General features: G+C 36.6%; 2 protein-coding genes and 1 long non-coding RNA gene across 3 annotated transcripts in view; all 3 read left to right on the top strand.

Moving 5' to 3' along the window:
• The window catches only part of LOC110451977, a 7,776-nt gene extending 4,427 nt beyond the window's left edge, over positions 1-3,349 (top strand). The window contains exons 2-3 of the long non-coding RNA XR_002463124.1: positions 1,403-1,665; positions 3,283-3,349. This is a non-coding gene — a long non-coding RNA (uncharacterized LOC110451977). The remainder of the gene's footprint in view (positions 1-1,402; positions 1,666-3,282) is intronic.
• Positions 3,350-3,362: 13 nt separating this feature from the next.
• Positions 3,363-5,655, top strand: LOC110451976. Its single transcript, XM_021500218.1, has 2 exons — positions 3,363-3,648; positions 3,931-5,655. The coding sequence occupies exon 2, from the start codon at positions 4,051-4,053 to the stop codon at positions 4,582-4,584; it is 534 nt and encodes a 177-aa protein (XP_021355893.1). The 5' UTR covers positions 3,363-3,648; positions 3,931-4,050; the 3' UTR covers positions 4,585-5,655.
• Positions 5,656-11,197: 5,542 nt separating this feature from the next.
• Positions 11,198-17,945, top strand: part of LOC110451972 (BTB/POZ domain-containing protein 6-like) — a 9,023-nt gene continuing 2,275 nt past the window's right edge. The window contains exons 1-3 of the mRNA XM_021500214.1: positions 11,198-11,494; positions 13,901-14,273; positions 15,222-15,840. Coding sequence (XP_021355889.1) covers positions 11,238-11,494; positions 13,901-14,273; positions 15,222-15,840 — 1,249 coding nt within the window. The 5' untranslated portion in view covers positions 11,198-11,237. The remainder of the gene's footprint in view (positions 11,495-13,900; positions 14,274-15,221; positions 15,841-17,945) is intronic.

The following is a 17,945-nucleotide window of genomic DNA, read 5'->3' as shown; positions in this document are numbered from 1 at the left end:
CATTTGAACAAACTTGGTAGCCCTTTATTTCAGCATGCTACAGGCCCAATATCAGTTCCCTGGGCCTTTTGTTTATTGAGGAGAAGTCGTTTGAAGATTTAACGACATTTGACCCCTTTGACCTTGAAAGTAGGTCAAGGTCATTCATTTGAACAAACTTGGTAGCCCTTTATCCCAGCATGCTACAGACCCAATATAAGTACCCTGGGCCTTTTGGTAATTGAGAAGAAGTTGTTTGAAGTTTTTAAGTCATTTTACCCCTGTTACCTTGAAAGTGGGTCAAGGTCATTCATTTGAACAAACTTGGTAGCCCTTTATTTCAGCATGCTACAGGCCCAATATCAGTTCCCTGGGCCTTTGTTTTATTGAGGAGAAGTCGTTTGAAGATTTAACGACATTTGACCCCTTTGACCTTGAAAATAGGTCAAGGTCATTCATTTGAACAAACTTGTTAGCCCTTCATCCCAGCATGCTATTGGGCCTCTTGGTTATTTAGAAGAAGTTGTTTAAAGTAAAAAGTTGACGCTGGACGGACGACGGACGCCGCACCATGCCATAAGCTCACTTGGCCCATGGCCAGTTGAGCTAAAAATAGTGTACTGCTGATAATACTTTACAAAGTGTATGATACGGTATGAAGCATATTTAGCCTATATATATCCCAGCCCGAAGTCCAAGTATCGGCTGTTATCATATAACCGTTAGTGTCCCGCTGATAATACTGTACAAAGAATATGACACGGTATGAAGCAATGAGATTGATGTCCTTAGATATCTCAGCCCGAATGACCGCCAGGCTTTTTCTTCGTGTTATATGACAGATCTACTTACAAATTGAGAGTTATATGGTGTTATCTAGCTTCTAAGTACAGTGACTGCTGTTATCCTGAAACAGTTACAAGTTATTCATCTGTATGTGTCTATGTGGGCCCCAATAATATATGGAAGTTTTTTCTTGACAACAACACCTTTTATTTGACCTTCTAGTCACTGGTGAGAAAAGTGTATAGCTTCTCTGTTACTGGGTGATATTTCAAAGTCCAGACCTGCAATGGAGAAAATTTTGTGATAAATTCGACGACTTCCAACTTTCGATAATTAATTTTCCTTATGGAGTTTGCATGTCACAGCTTCTTCAGTAAGTATTGCAAATGTTTTTGATAGTACGAATTATTCCTGGGATGTGGACATCTCTATAGAAGTATGTGTGGATCAGACCGAGGGACGTTCCCAAATGAGAACGTACAATTATTTTTAATAAGCACTGACGTATTGTAACTAGATTATAATTATTCAAGTTTAAGCTTAATTTGGCATGTGAAATGTGCCACTGTTATATTTGGCATGATTAAATTCATGTTAACAACGACTGGAATGAGTTTCGGCCTATTGTTTGTTTTAGTAAAACATGGCGTCTTCAGGAACCTCCACCGACTGGCAAAGAGGAAAGACGCTGTCACAGTGTATGGACCACGTATTCACGTCTGGCACAACTAGTGATGTAACGTTCCTTGTCGGTGAGGACAAGAAAAAGATACCTGCCCACAAACTGATCCTAATAAGTAGAAGCCCAGTATTCTACGCCATGTTGGAGGATCCAATGGCTGAGAAAGGGGAGATAACCAATCTGGATATAACCGAAGACGTCTTTCAGCTGTTTTTACGGTTTGAAGTTTCTTTCCTTTTATTTTTCCATGTTTAACAAAATTTCTCCCATTTTCCCCCGATTACATGTCTCTAGCTTCAAGGATTTGTTCTGTATATCGAAATAAAAAAGGCAATTTCGATCGACAGATTGGGTTTTATATCAGGTGATTAATGTACCATTTTTATCTACTAAGTTGATTAAGTCTGACAATGAGGGTTGGAATAATATAAATACGTAGCAATGCCATCGATATGGATATTAGGAGAACTACAGTACCTTTACACTTCATTTATTTTTCCAATCCTGACTGGGGTGGGGTTTAGGTGAAACACATGATCCAGTTATAGTTCCCTTATTTTATCAGGCTAAATATAAACAAGCAAAACTCAGGACAAATGGGATTCTAAATAAGAAATATTTGTCCAAGCTCTTTTAGAAATTACAATAACAGATTTGAACTGTCGAATTTCAAGATGGCCCCCGTGGCAGCCGTCTTCATTTTTGGATTAGTCTCAATACACAATAACCACTACTAAAGACCTATGGGAACCTACAAATGACTAGGACGTCTTTAGAAAGGTCAATACTAAACTTGAACTGTCAAAAACCAAGATCAAGACCATCCTGCTTTTTAAATCAATATTAATCTTGCACACCTTCGACCAATGAAAACCTACGTATGAAATTCGAAACGACATGTAAAGATCTTCTGGAAAATAGTAATTGAACAATCTGCATGTCAAATATCAACATAGCTGCCTGGCAGTTTTCTAGTCTCCAAATCTTACATGCACAATTACTATAAAGGATGATCTGCATATGAAATTTGAGATAGATCTCTCAGATACTCTTTGTGAAATAGTACAAACACACTTCTAAGTCTCGAATTCTGTGTTTTGCTTTGTTCAGCCCATAGTTAAATATATATATAAGGACTACGGGGAACATACATGTACAAGTAAAAAGAAATATCCTCCGATTTCTGAGAAATAGCGCTAAGAACTTTAAAGCTCAAAATTACAAATAACCATATGTGAGCCTCTTCTTTCAATAAGTCCTACGACTCAACATGTATATCGAAGAACAATTTTGATCTTGCATGTGAAATTTGACAAAAATCCCTCGAGTAGTTCCCATGAAATAGCACTTACAAACTTGATCTTTTTGATCATTTCCAATTTCAATATTTATTACCAGGAACCACGGAGAACCTTAATGCGATTTTTAATAAATCCCTCCTGTACTTTATGATAAATAGCCCCAATAAACTAACTCGTAAAATTCAAGATGGCCGTCTGTCGACCAACCATGTGCTCCGATCAGGCCCAAACATTTAATATATATAACAAAGGACAATGGAAATCTATTTCTGAACTTGGAGAAAGATCTTTTTACTTTCTGAGAAAGGGCGCCAACATAAATTGTTTACTGACAATTGCGTTGTGAACATGAACGAAGGGCAATTTGAACAGTCAACCACCCGATATAATTAATGGGCTAAAATACTGCAGATTTACTCAAATTAATATTTCTACCGTTTCTTTACCTATTTAAACCGTAAATAAATTGCGAATGTAAACATGGTATATTTGATAAAAAATGAACATCTGTATATAATATTTATATTTATTTAGATGTCTGTACACAGACACAATAAACTTGACGGAGATGAACGTAGTACCAGTGTTGAATGCCGCCAGGAAGTACTCATTCTAGTTTCCCACTGTGAACACTTTCTGACCAAAAGTTTTTCAGCAAAAACTGCTTGTCTGTTCTTGGAACATGCGCATGTTTTTTTGGTGGATAAACTGAAAACCGAGTGTCTAAAAGTGATAGGTGAATCTTCAACAGATGTACTGCAATCGAAGACATTTTCTGACCTATGTCCGAGTTGTTTGACAAGTATCACTGAATCAGATGACCTTGCTGATGATGAAAGTGACGTGTACATTGCCGTCATCAGATGGGCGGCAGCTGAATGTAGCCGTCAGAACATAGAGGTGAGTAGCAAGTGGATACTGTTACTAGGGCTGTTTTTACAGATACATATTGCAGTAATTAAGGGCATTAAGATGGACCGTATAAATTACAAAAGGCAAAAATAACAATATTAAAATTGCAATCATCTTCGCTGCCAGTGTTATCTATTTGTAAACGCAATTAAACCATTATTATTGCATTGGGCAAACATTCACTAGGTTTAAATGTAAGTGTTTTGAAATTTATAATCAGAATACATATACAGGTAAATCGCAGAATCAGATTAATGTGTATCATTACAGAGCAATCCCGAAAACAAAAGGCAAGTCCTTGGAGATATTCTGAACACAGTGAGGTTCCAGAAAATTGATTTTGACTTCTTCCTCAAGCAAGTGTGTGATGATAAAGTACTTCCAGGGGACATGGCACTAGATGTTATCAACTACAAAATGCACAGCAAGATCGAGGGTATGCCTTGGCTCAATCTGAACGACCGAAAATATGCTGTACCTACAATGGAGAGTGTTTGGCGATTTAAAACTATTTTGGATGGATCATGGGTCAACAACTTTCAACAAGAAGCTATTTCCTTTAAGGTTCCATGCGCAATGAAACTATACGGAATCGGGTCATTTCTAACAAATGCAGAACCTAGCACGGTTGATATAAAGGTGTATAATGGATCTACTCTTCTATACAGCGGGAGTAATTTACCGCTGGTCAAAAACGATTCCATATATGCAGGCGATGTTTTGCTTGCGAAACCAGTTCGACTATCGACTGGAAAAACGTATACAGTTATAGAAGTATCAGCAGCGTGTAAAGTACACTACTCCAACACAGGGTTAGAGAAGGTAGACTGTAAGGGCGGAACAATTACTTTTATCAGCAGTTCCATGAACAGTTACTCGACAGCTAAGAAAGGTCAGATTCCCCTTCTTATCATAGGATCATAAATAATATCTGCGATGAACCGGAAGTTAAGCAATCTTTTTCATTGGAAGACCAGCATTTCGTCATCAATATAAAGAAGTTTACTATAAGTACTCGCGGCGTTTTGGAAAAAATAATTACAGCTTACGTCAGTCATTGTTTTGTGTGCAAGAATATGACCATCTTAATAATCATTGAGTTGGAAATTAGTTTCTATTAAAATAGAATGAATTATTAAGGACGATGACGGTTCCATATACTGATAGCAGGGGATCATGGTCAATTTGAGGGATGATAAGTTTTATGTATTTTGTCAGATATGTTAAGAGGTATATTAAATGACAAATCATATAAATTGCTGAACAAATTTTGAAGCAATACAACTTTGACTTTAGTTAAATTAAGCTTAAAAACAAACTAACTTTTCATGTCAAAGTGTTTTTAATTGCAATACTCAACAATGCAAGCATCTTTGCCAAGATATTTGCCCTCGGTTGTTATAACGGACAAAAACTCTATGTTCTGTGATATTCAGAGAAAACCGTTTCCTGTGAATTGAAATCTAAAATAGAAAAAAATGTATATTTCGGCGTTCATATTAAAAGGTCAATCTACATTAAATGCCTCTTATAATCATGCTTCCTAGTCTCACGTTAAACTAGTAAGTTGATACTTATGTAAACATAATGCTGAAATACTCATAAAAGCTAGCTTTCTCGTGTGCTCTTGCTGTATGTTTATTAAGAGACAGTTGTCGGCAATATTTCCGTCTCAATGTAAATCAAATATTTTCAAGCAAGAGCAAGAACGTCATTTCAAACATTGGTAACATAATTTCTTTAGAATGCAAGCACAAATATTTTTTCATGAATCGATGGCATTTTCCTAACATCTCAATAATTTGCACATTTATTTTACCTTTTACAAGAAGCCCAAGGTCATTAAACGCTTACCTGCTAATGAAACAGAAACGAAATTCAAGAACATATTTCATAAGCATGTTAATTTTGCATAACTTATGTTTCTTACCATTTCATGATACTAAAGCATTTAAAATGTATGTTCAATTGCTTTCAAAATGTAAGCACGTTACATGTAGCATAATCCACATATACATGTTCATTAATGAAATTGGGTTTTTAAACCTAATTATTTTTCTAGGATAGTTAATTAAATGTATTGTTATAATTTCCCTTTTAACAAACTGTAAATATTAGGACCTATATAAGGGTCCTCCAGGTAAGATAAAGACAATTTTACTTTATCCATAACCATGAATAGCCACATCCTCCCCATATACAATGATGGTTCTCCTTAGCTGCAGGAAACTCCAGACAAATAGAGGTTCAAATCCTTCAATTTGTACTCAAGAAGAAAGGATTGTATACATTTGGCCCCACTTTCTACCCCTTAGGGGCGTTTATACTGTCTCTTTATACAATGTTATACAATTAAATTCTTACAGGATGCCAAAATCCAAATAACGGTCAAATCAAGATGTTAGATTTCAAGGCTTTAACTATATTTCCCCCTCAGGAGCCCTATCCCTCTCGTTCCCGTGATGGCTATACTCTTCACCTATACAAAGTGGAGTTCCCTTTTCCCAATGATGCCCCATACCATCTTAGATTAAATTCCCTTCACCGATACTCAAGGTGTAGGAGAAGGGTCACATACTTCCTTTATACAAAATTGATTCCAATTAGCCTCGCAATGCTACACACTAAAATATGTCAAAATTTATTCAGCAATTCTAGACAAGTAGGATATTTAGTGAGTTATAGATGGACGATAGACGCCACACCACGGCAAAAGCTGATTAAAATGCTGATACGTATCGTGTATTGGCTACATTAATCATGTTTTATTAAAATTCAACTGTAAACAAGTTGTAACAAAACAAAAAAATGTGAAATGAGACACGATTCATATTAGTCGTAAGTTAAAAAAAATTATTCAAAGCGACGATAATTTAACAATTTTGTGATATTTCAAAACTCCATAACGTCGTCGACCTCTTGCAATCTGTTTGTCGGCATTTCGTATTCCGTGTGGGGTCCCGGGTGTTTTGCTATATCGGCTGTAGCTATATTTATCACAGGCTTTCCCAAGAAATAAAACTTGACTTTAGAGGATATCGTCTCCACTTTTGTTAGAAGAGATACATATTTTGGTACCTTGTTAATTGCGGACAGTACTTTACTTCTTGTTTAGGATTGAATACATCATTAACTGGCTTTTCATATGAAAACAGCGAAAAAGCGATTCCAAGTCTAGAATATAGCAGTGTGTCCTATAGAGTCTTAGATCATGGTAGCGCATTTTTCAGGTGTGGTGTAAAGAAATGTCATTATGAATTTAATATTGTTTAGATTATCATAATAATTTGGCGATATTCCTATTGATCAGCTTTTCGTTTGTTATGGTACCCTCCTAACAATAAATCGAAAGAATAACAAGCAATATTAGTGATGTATATTTTAATAATACTTATCAATACTACTTATCAATCGTTATTGTATAATTAACACGTGTACAATGAATCAGTGGAACGAATAAACGCTTTTTGTTATTCGAGATCTTCGTTTATTTTCCCATTTCTCCATTCAGTAGTTTCTAGCTCGGGTGTATTTGATGTTAATTGAGTATTCTCCATTATGTAGTTTCCATATCGGGATGGTACATTTTTGCTATTTCCGTAACATAAACATGTTCATTTTGATTGGAAAGAAAATATCTAGAAGGTGTTTATCGTACCAAATTATGTAATCAATGAGATCTAATTTTGGGTGCACATCCGGCCTTCATACGATCAGTGAGAAGGGCTCATCATGGCGGCTTGGGTTACGTCACTTCAATCCAGGTCATGTCACAGTTCAGTTTGGCTACGGAATTAGATTATCTAAGCGATATTTTTTGGCCACACATTTTTTACCTACTGTAAAATTATTAAAATCGGTCATCTGTGGTCATGACTACTGGTTTTGCGACATTTACAGGTTAGTAAACCGGAGGGCATGATTTCACCGATATCGTCTGGTCCCGGACAATAGGCCAGGTAGGATCGCANCCCTACTGCATTGTCATAACTACAGACTGATTTGACTGATAAGGGATTATAAAAAATATGTTTATACTAGAAGCGTGGACAATCAATACATCCTCTTCAAATCTACTACAAGGAAAAAAATAGTTAACGCAGACTATTTTTACGATGCTTCATTTAATAAATATTGAAATAATTCACGAGGTTATTATCAATCACGTGTTTACGTAATGTTAGACGCGAGATCAACATAAAAGTGAGCCGGAAAAAAAACATGCTATACGTATACGCATAGGCGATTTGAAAAAAACCTTACAGAACTTACATGGAACGGAGCTTAAATTGATCAACTACATTTTCGTAATAGTATGGTGAAACGCACCGAGATGTCGAAACGTAATGTCGTAAGTTGATCGGCGATTGTCTGGCATAGGAATTTGGCTAAACTTTTTTTGTTAACGGTTACCTAATTAATAATACTTTTCACATAAACTTACATAACAACACATTATGTAACTTTTATTAATGTTTGACATAAATAAATTTGTTCATCGTCATTTGTCTTCAGTGTACCAAGGGAAATAATCCAAGATGGCGATCTCCCAGAATCGTCGATCTTTTCCTGAAAAAAACTTGAAATTTTCTATACCTGTGTATTTTACGCACCCCCCACTTTGGGTATTAAATTTCTGAAAAAAAAGTGCGCAAATTACATGGGTTTTTACGGTAACTATAATTGTGCTTAATTATTTATTTATTTATCTATTATTGAAAGATCAGTTCAATTAATATTATATCAAATACTACATGGACCAGCTTGTTAATACATGTATTATCAAAGATATAAAACTTAAGAAAATTAAATAGGTGAAAAATATGAATATTTATATAAGCATATGCGCTGGAGTTCCAACAGGTAAGATTTAAGAAAAATACTATAATCCCTATCCAAACAAGATGCCCTACAGGTAAATTAAAAATGTATGCGTTCAGGTAATCATGCGTTCAGCTAATGCCATTTAATGACGTGCCTCCATGTGTGAAATGTATGCATGCTTGTGTTTGTGTGAATGTGTGCCAACTTTTGAGTTATACCTCACTGAAATACATGTAGTACCATACCGAAATCATCCAGCACAGTACAGTATTCCTCCCGGTCACATTATACTGACAACGGGTGAACCAGTTGGTGTGGTAACCCTGAATGGTGAACGTTTAGCAGGGAACCACAGGTACGTCCCAGCCTGGGGACAGAACACAACACTAAGGCAAAAAATGCGGTATTGTCTGGTAAGCAATAGGAAACAAAAGTTTTCATTAATCACAAAATGCAGTGAGAAACAGCTAGTATATTCCTTTCTAGACAACTGACATGCCGAGGTGCTAAATCTATTAATTAACTCATATTATTAGATAATTCGATTTCAATTTACATTGAGAAACACTATAAGCAAACCTTCCGAGTCTGATCTGTTTGTATATAACCTATACTCAGTATCATATTCTAGTGTGTGGCGACCCCGTATTTGTATGTACTTAATAAAATAATTATATATCGGTTATATTGTAAAGCGAGGACACAGTCCTCCAGAGACGCATATATTACATCTCTGGAGTCCATCGATAGTTTGAGTCACGCCACCATCACAGGGTCTTGTGGAGCTAGGCTTTTAATGCACTTTTTAATGGGCATTTTCACAGCTGTATTTGGATGAACTAACGATAAAAATGCCACCCAAAAGATGATGAATACGATCGCATATACACCTGTATCATCATTGTGGGAGGAATTTTAACAAATGTTGATCTAAACATCTAAAACGTGTAAAATTACTATGAACACCTTAGTATAGGTCCAAATAGAACTATAACACATTTTCAAGTCCCTGTGGTTCTACCGAGTTTATCAACACCCGGAAAATACACTTGAAAGGAATATTAAGATACTCTTATCGGGCGATGATCTACACATAGACAATTGTATTACAACACAATCTGTTATTTAAATGTGCTATACACATGCGGTGTCTTAACTATTAGGTACCTGTGACCGCAGTGCACTCAGTAATTGGAAAAACCCCGATTGTACTTTCGGTTTAGAAGGGCAGCCCTGACGAGTAAAAGGCGGACAAAGATATCAAGGTATTGTCATCTACAATTGTTATTATATTGTGTATACTGACATGTGTTGTGTAAATATGTTTTCCCCTTTTCATATTTACATTTAACCTGGAAATATCAAGATTCAATACCTGTATGAAGTGCAAATCTGTTGACTAGACTGTCTATTTTGTTCATGATTTTTGTCAACGAAATTGTTTCCTCTTTACTAGAATCCTCGATCCGTCTCTGCTCGTAAACTGTCCTATTGACATTTTCACGGGGGTTAGACTTGGATATTGGTTGATTGTTAGGATAAAATGCACAAGATGGCACCAGAGATTGCGAGGGTCTTCGCGCCTTCGTTGTAGGGAGAATGCCCCACTGTTAAACCCAGGTTTGATGTGGTTTACCTCCTTTACCTTCGTTAAATTATCGACGAAATATATGTAACTTAACCTTTAATAACGCATGACCAAACAAAATATGTGAATAGCATACAGATTACATAGTCAAAACAATCTAAAAGGAACAAGCTCACTGAAGATGTTTTGTTTTGTAGTTTGTATGTTTTACAGTTAGGAGAAGTATATCTTTCTTAATCTTTCTTCTCTATTACATTCCATCAATTCATATCAATATATAAATAATATTGCCCGAAATATATCTCGATATAATTACGGTTCCAGTTTTGCTGAACACTTCAGTGTTGTGAACTTTTACACGGTCACACACTTTTCGAATTTCATTCACATCTTGCCAGGTTTATCGAGAGCGTAAAGAATACATATAGGATCTTACATGAGTTTCCATTTCATATGAAATGAAAACAAGTGTAAGGTCCTTGTGAACACAACCAATACTTGTGGCATTTATTCGTGAACTGGGCAATTTTCATGCAACCTTGAAATGTAAAACGATACCATTTTGACTCCAGTGCGGAAGTCTGTGACGTCATGTACATGTCCTAGGCGTGACATCCCAATTAAAACATTGAAACTTACAGCTAATCACAGGGCTGATAGGTCATATTACATGTGTTAATACGCAAACATATGACATGGGTATATTCACTGGATAACACATTACATTATGTGATACATTTATATGTTGAATGATGTAGCATGACATAGCACTTCTGTACAGTCATATATACAAGGGGGAAAGACAACAAAACGGGAAATGGTGTCAGTAATCTTCTAATCTGCTTCCATTCCTTATAGAATTTGCATGTCACAGCTACTCCAGATCTTGTTATAAAGTATTCAACATCATTGTGATGGTACCAATTATTCCTCGGATGTGGATATCTTGAAAAGTATGTGTGTATCAGACCGAGGGACGTTCCCAAATGAGAACGTACACGTATGTTTAATGAGCACTGACGTATTGTAACTAGATTATAATTATTCAATTTTAAGCTTGCTTTGTTTTCTGTGAACTGTTCTACTGTTAATGTTTGGGCATGATTTAATTGATGGTAACAACGAACGGCCGGAATGAGTCTTGGCTTGTGTTTTGTAGTCATAAATGGCGTCTTCAGGGACACCAAACGACTGGCAAAGCGGAAAGACGCTGTCACAGTGTATGAACCACGTATTCACGTCTGGCACAGCTAGTGATGTAGCCTTTCTTGTCGGTGAGGACCAGAAAAAAATACCTGCCCACAAACTCATCCTTATAAGCAGAAGCCCAGTATTCTACGCCATGTTGGAGGGTCCAATGGCCGAGAAAGGGGAGATAACTATTCCGGATATAACAGAAGACGTTTTTCAGCTCTTTTTACGGTTTGAAGTTTCCTTCCTTTTATTTTACCATGTAAAACTAAATTTCTCCCATTTTCCCGATGATATGTCTGTAGCTTCAAGGATATTTTCAGTTCTGTACATCGAAGTCAATTAAGCTCAAAATATGGGATTTTATTTTCAGATGATTAATGTAACATTTTTATGTACTATGTTGATTAAGTCTGACAATGATCGTTGGAATAATATCAATACGCATCAATGTCATCCAAGGAAACAAAGATTCTAATATGGATATTAGAATAACCACAGTAACTTTACAGTTAATTTCCTTTTCCAATCCTGCCTGGGGTCGGGTTGGTGTTTTACTGCCAGTTTGTCCATCTGGTCATAAAATAATCAGCGACTAAGATATGATGATGATTTGACCGCTGACATTTTGCCCTTGAAGAGAACGAACCCACGTGTCAAACACGATACGTATGATCCAGTTATAGTTTCCTTATTTTATCAGGCTAAATATGAACAGGTTCAACTCAGGACAATTGGGATTCTAAATATGAAATCTGATAACAGATCTGAACTGTCGAATTTCAAAATGGCCCCCGTGGCAGCCATTTTCATTTTCGGACTAGTCTCAATATACAAGTAAGCACTAATAAATACCTATGGGAACCTACAGAGATCTGACTAGGACGTCTTTAGAAAGGGCATTAATAAACTTGAACTGTCAAAAACCAAGATCAAGACCATCCTGCTTTTTCAATCAATATTAATCTTGCACACCTTTGACCAATGAAAACCTTCGTATGAAATTCGAAAAGACATGTAAAGATCTTCTTGAAAATAGTAATTGAACAATCTACTTGTCTAATATCAACATGGCTACCTGGCAGTTATCTAGTCTTCAAATCTTACATGCATAATTACAACAAAGAAGAATATGCATATAAATTTGAGATAGATCTCTCAGATTCTCTTTGAGAAATAGTGTAAAAAAACATTTAAGTCTGGAAAATTTGTCCTTGGCTTTCTGTTCTGTTCAATATATACAGTAGAACAAAAGTATGGGTTTTGGGCCAGTGTCATTGAGTGCAGTCTCCTATATAATCCTATAGTACCCCCGGCACGCCCCTAGTGGCACCCTCTTTGGTAGCAGCAGCAGCAGCATACATCAGCAGCAGCAGCACTTTAACCATCGCCGCCGCCGCCGCCTTCACCACCGGCGGCGGCGATGGTTGCATTATACTGACAACGGGTGAACCAGTTGTTGCTATTTCACTTAAAGCTTAACGTTAAGCAGGGAATAACAAGTACAATATTTAAAGACTGCTGCGTTGCTACTGCTGTATGCTGCTGCTGCTACTTCGTGACTCCATCTCCATGGTAGAACGGCTGTCCTTCCTCATGTTTTATGGTTTTTATACGAATAAGAATGGACATGGGTGGGTCTCTGACCCGAGACAATAAATGGTTGTACATTATATTTGCGTTGTTATTGTATTATGTGCTAGAAGGTTCCAGAACATCACCGATCAGGTTGAAACCGGTTTCGATATTGCTAAACGTGATGCTATCGGGGAAAACCCGTGACGTCGTCGATCGGTACTCCCTATAGAATGGGGGTTGTCACTAGAGGGTGTATTGGCTGCACTCAATATGGGAACCCTCTGTGACGTTGATCGGTACCCCCCTACCAAAGGGGGTGCCACTAGGGGGTGTCGGGGGTACTATAGGATTATACAGGAGACTGCACTTAATGACCCTGGCCCAAAACCCTTACTTTTGTACTACTATATACTACTAGGGACTACGGGGGACATAAATGTAAAAGTAAAAAGAAACATCCCCCGTCCTCTGAGAAATAGCGCTAAGAACTGTAATACTCAAAATTACAAATTATCATCTGCAAGCCTCTTGTTCTTCCAAACAGTCTTACGATTCAACATGCACAACGAAGAACTATTTGGATCCTATATGTGAAAATTGAGAAAATTCCCTCTGGTCGTTCCCATGAAATAGTGTTTAGAAACTTTTTCTTTTTGATAAGTTCAATTTCAATATTTATAACCAGGAACCAAGGAGAACCTTTAAAAAAAATCTCCAGTATTTTATGATATATAGCACCAACAAACATTAACACTTACAATTCAAGATGACCGCCTGTCGACCACCAATGTGTTCCGATCAGGCCCAAACTTATGCATAACAAGGGAGAATAAAAAAAATATTTCTCAAATTTGAGAAATATCTTTTTACCTCCTGAGAAAGAGCATGAACATAAGTTGTTTAAGGGCAGATGGACGGACAGACTATGAACACAGGGCAACTTGAACAGCAAACTATCTGATGGAAGTGGGTTAAAATACTGCAAATTATCTCAAATTAATATTTGTACTGTTTCTTTTCCGTATTGAAACTCTGAATCTAATAATTTTATTTATTTAGATATCTGTACACAGACACAATCGACTTGACGGAGATGAACGTAGTACCTGTGTTGAATGCTGCTAGGAAGTACTGTGTCGACATTCTAGTTTCCAACTGTGAAGTATTTCTGACCAAAAGTCTGTCAGCGGAAAATGCTTGTCTGTTCTTGGAGCATGCTCATGTTTTCTTGATGGATAAACTGAAAACCGAGTGTCTACAAGTGATAAATGAATCTTCAACAGATGTACTGCAATCGACGACCTTTACTGACCTATGTCCGAGTTGTTTGACCAGTATCACTGAATCAGATGACCTTACTGCTGATGAGAGAGACGTGTACAAGGCCGTCATCAGATGGGCGGCAGCTGAATGTAGCCGTCAGAACCTTGAGGTGAGTAGCCAGCGGTAACTGTTACTAGGGTTGTTTTTGCAGGAATTTAGTTTCCGATGGACCGAATGAAAATACTAAATGCATTCATTTAATTCTTCTTTCAAATTTGCAATCATCTTTGCTGCCAGTGTTATCTATCTTGTACATATCATATATTTAATATTGTATTGGGCAAACATACGCCATGTTCAAAATGCAAAAGTTTTTATACGCCTGTCGAAGACGGGTCGTATTATGGTATACCCTTCTTTGTCCATCCGTCCGTCCGGGCGTTAACTTTTCTTTGTCATCGCTCTACAACCTTGATTTTCGCGTGGATTTCTATGAAACTTCATCCAGTGGTTAAGTACTGAACGAGTTTGTGTTTCGACATTGTAGCCTCAAAGGCAAGGTCACTGTTACTAAAAATAGATCAATTACTAGAAAACCTTGTCTGGGCCATACTTCAAGAACTATTTCATGTAGAAACTTCAACTTTGGTATGTTGGAACATTTAAGGGAGGAAAAGGTGCAGTTTTCCATAATTAGGTCACCGTGACCTACTTTCTCAGAAATGTTAAATACTAGCAGAAAACCTTTTCCGGATCATATTTCAAAAAATAATTTAGAGCCTTCAACACTGGTATGAGATTACATGTAAGCGAGGAGAAAAGCAATGAACCTGAAAATGTATTGCATTGTAAATGAAAAGATTACAATTGACGGGCGTATAATGCCACCGCTGCTCTTGTTTGCATTTATAATCAAATTACATGTACAATTAAATTAAAGTAAAGTTCATTTGTTGACGTGCAATGAAATATTCTTACAGTATATGATTATATTTCTGACATTTCCGTAATACATATAGACGATTCATTCCAATCGAATCGAACATTCCTGACATTGAAGTAATTTCCATATGTCACCCCTCTTCAGTACCTTTAATATTAGTATTCATCATTACAGAGCAATCACGAAAATCAGCGGCAAGTCCTTGGAGATATCCTGCACAAAGTGAGGTTCCCGAAAATTGATTCCGACTTCTTCCTCAAGCAAGTGTGTCTAGATAAAGTACTTCCAGGGGATATGGCACTAGATGTTATCAACTACATTATGCATGACAAGGTCGTAGATGTGCCTTGGCTTAATCTGAACGAACGGAAATATACTATATCTACAAGGGAGAATGTTTGGCGATTTAAGGATATTTCGAACGGATATTGGAGCAACACATTGGACCCTGAAGCTATTTCCTTTAAGGTTCCATGCGCAATGAAACTATACGGAATCGGGTCATGTCTAACAAAAGCAGAACCTAGCACGGTCGATATATTTGTATATGATGGAGATAATATATACAGCAGGAGTAAATTGCCCCTGGTCAAAAACGATTCCATAAATACAGGCGATGTTTTGCTTGCGGAGCCAATTCGACTATCGGCTGGAAAAACGTATACAGTCAAAGAAGTACCATCAGCGTATAAATGTCACTACTCCAACACGGGGTCAGCGAACGTTGACTGTAAAGGCGGAACAATTACTTTTATGAGCAGTTCCATGAGCACGTACTCGACAGTTCATCAAGGTCAGATTCCCTTTCTTATCATAGGATCATAAATATCGGCGATGGACAGTACAATGAATCGACTGGATACCACCTATATTAAACAATCGTCTCCATTTGAAGACCAACATTTCGTCATCCAAACACAGAAGTTTAGTATAAATATCGAAACTCAATACGAAACTATCACTGTGATGAGAGATTCATGGGTAGATTTAATGTAATTCGCATGTATTGAAGCCTTAATCATCGTGGCGTTTTGGACAAAATATTTAAAGTGGAAGTCATACTAACTATTACCGACATAAGTACGTCACTGTGTTGTCAGTAAGTTAATGACCATCTTAATCATCATTGAGATGAACATTGATTTCTATAAAAATCGATCTGAAAAATCGTAAAGATTGAAATTAGTTTCTATAAAAAACAAATGAATTATTCAAGACGTTTAAGTATCGATATAACTTTCAACCTTTCTGATAGCAGGAGATCATGGTCAATTTGAGGGATGATAATTTTTATGTTTTTTGGTAGATATACTTAGATGCATTTTTAATTGCAAATCATATAAATGGCGGAACACATTTTGAAGCAATGACACTTTTACTTCAGTTAAATCAGCTTCAAAACCAAACGAATGTTTAAGATCAAAGTGTTTATGGTTACAATCCTCAACAATTCCAGCAATTTTGCCAAACTTTTTGCCTCAGAACCCTTTGTTCTATGATATTCAGAGAATACTGTTCTCTTATAATCATGCTTCACAGTCTCATGTTAAAGTAGATAGTTGATACTTATGTAAACCTAATGCCGAAATACTCATAAAAGCTGTATTTCTTGTGTGCTTTTATTGTATGGTTATAAGTTTAAGAGACAGTTGTCGACAATGTTTCCATCTCAATGTAAATCAAATAATTTCAAGCAATTTCACATATTGGTAATCTAATTTCTTTAGAATGCAAGCAAAAACATTTATTCCATGAATTGATGGAATTTTCCTAACATCACAAACATTTGCACATCTATTTTACCTTTAACAAGAGGCCAAAAGTCATTTCAAGCTTACCTGCTATAGTTTAACATGAAACAGAAAAATCGATTTCAAGAACATATTTCATAAACCGTTATGTAAATGTAAAGTTTACATTACTGTATGTTTTTAACATTTTATAGGGGTGGTTTGGGTGGTGCAGTGGATAGCGCACTTACCTTTCACCAAGGCGGACGGGGTTCGATTCCCCGATCGGACGTGAAAAGGTTGGGGTCACCTGCCCAACCACGTGGGTTTTCACCGGGTACTCTGGTTTCCTCCCAGACTAAGACCCCACACGCGCTAACATCCGGGCCAACAAGAGTGATTAATATAAGTTGAAATAACTTGTGTCATAATTGTTGTTAAATAAATAAAGTTTATATATATATATATATTTTTAACATTTTATGATTATACGTCAAATTGATTTCAAAATGTGAGCATGTAGCATAATCCATCTAAAAATGTGCATTGGAATAAAAATACGTTTTTTAAACATAATTGTTTTTCTATTATCATCATCATTATTTAATGCTTTACGGCCCATACCTGGGTATGTTATGTAGACCAGAAGTGCGAATATTTGTATCAATTACAATAATGAGGTCAAAGGTCAACTTTAATTGCTAATCAGGGGTCGATTGTCAACATGGGTACCTACTGGCCAAATATTACGACCCTAGGTCCTCCAGTTCTTCAGAAGAAGTCTTTCGAAAGAACAAGAGGCCCATGGGCCTTAACGGTCACCTGATATATTTATACAGAGTGTTGGTTTTGTTTTTAACATGAACAGAAATATTATTCAAAGTGACAAAAAAACAATAAAACCACCTTATTCAATATCTAGCATACAGATTTCAGACTAAAAGGGATTTGAAACTAGCACCTCTGATTCTAAACAAGGAAAATGAAGAAATTTTAGCACACTGACTCCTTTGAGCCCCACCCTACAGCCCTTGGGGGTAGGGCTGGCTTAAAATTTTCAAAGCATCAAACTGTCAATTCAAGGTTATAATTCAAATCAAGTTATTAACATGTAATATTCAAAGTATCATTTGCCATTATAAACCATATTAAATTGTGCCCCCCCCCC

Source organism: Mizuhopecten yessoensis, unplaced genomic scaffold (assembly GCF_002113885.1).
Source record: "Mizuhopecten yessoensis strain PY_sf001 unplaced genomic scaffold, ASM211388v2 scaffold6353, whole genome shotgun sequence".
Lineage (NCBI taxonomy): Eukaryota > Metazoa > Mollusca > Bivalvia > Pectinida > Pectinidae > Mizuhopecten > Mizuhopecten yessoensis.
This window is presented reverse-complemented; position numbering and strand designations above follow the sequence as displayed.

Excerpts from the sequence above, each read along its gene's own strand:
- LOC110451976 (XM_021500218.1), top strand. The coding sequence starts at position 4,051 with ATGGCACTAGATGTTATCAACTACAAAATGCACAGCAAGATCGAGGGT.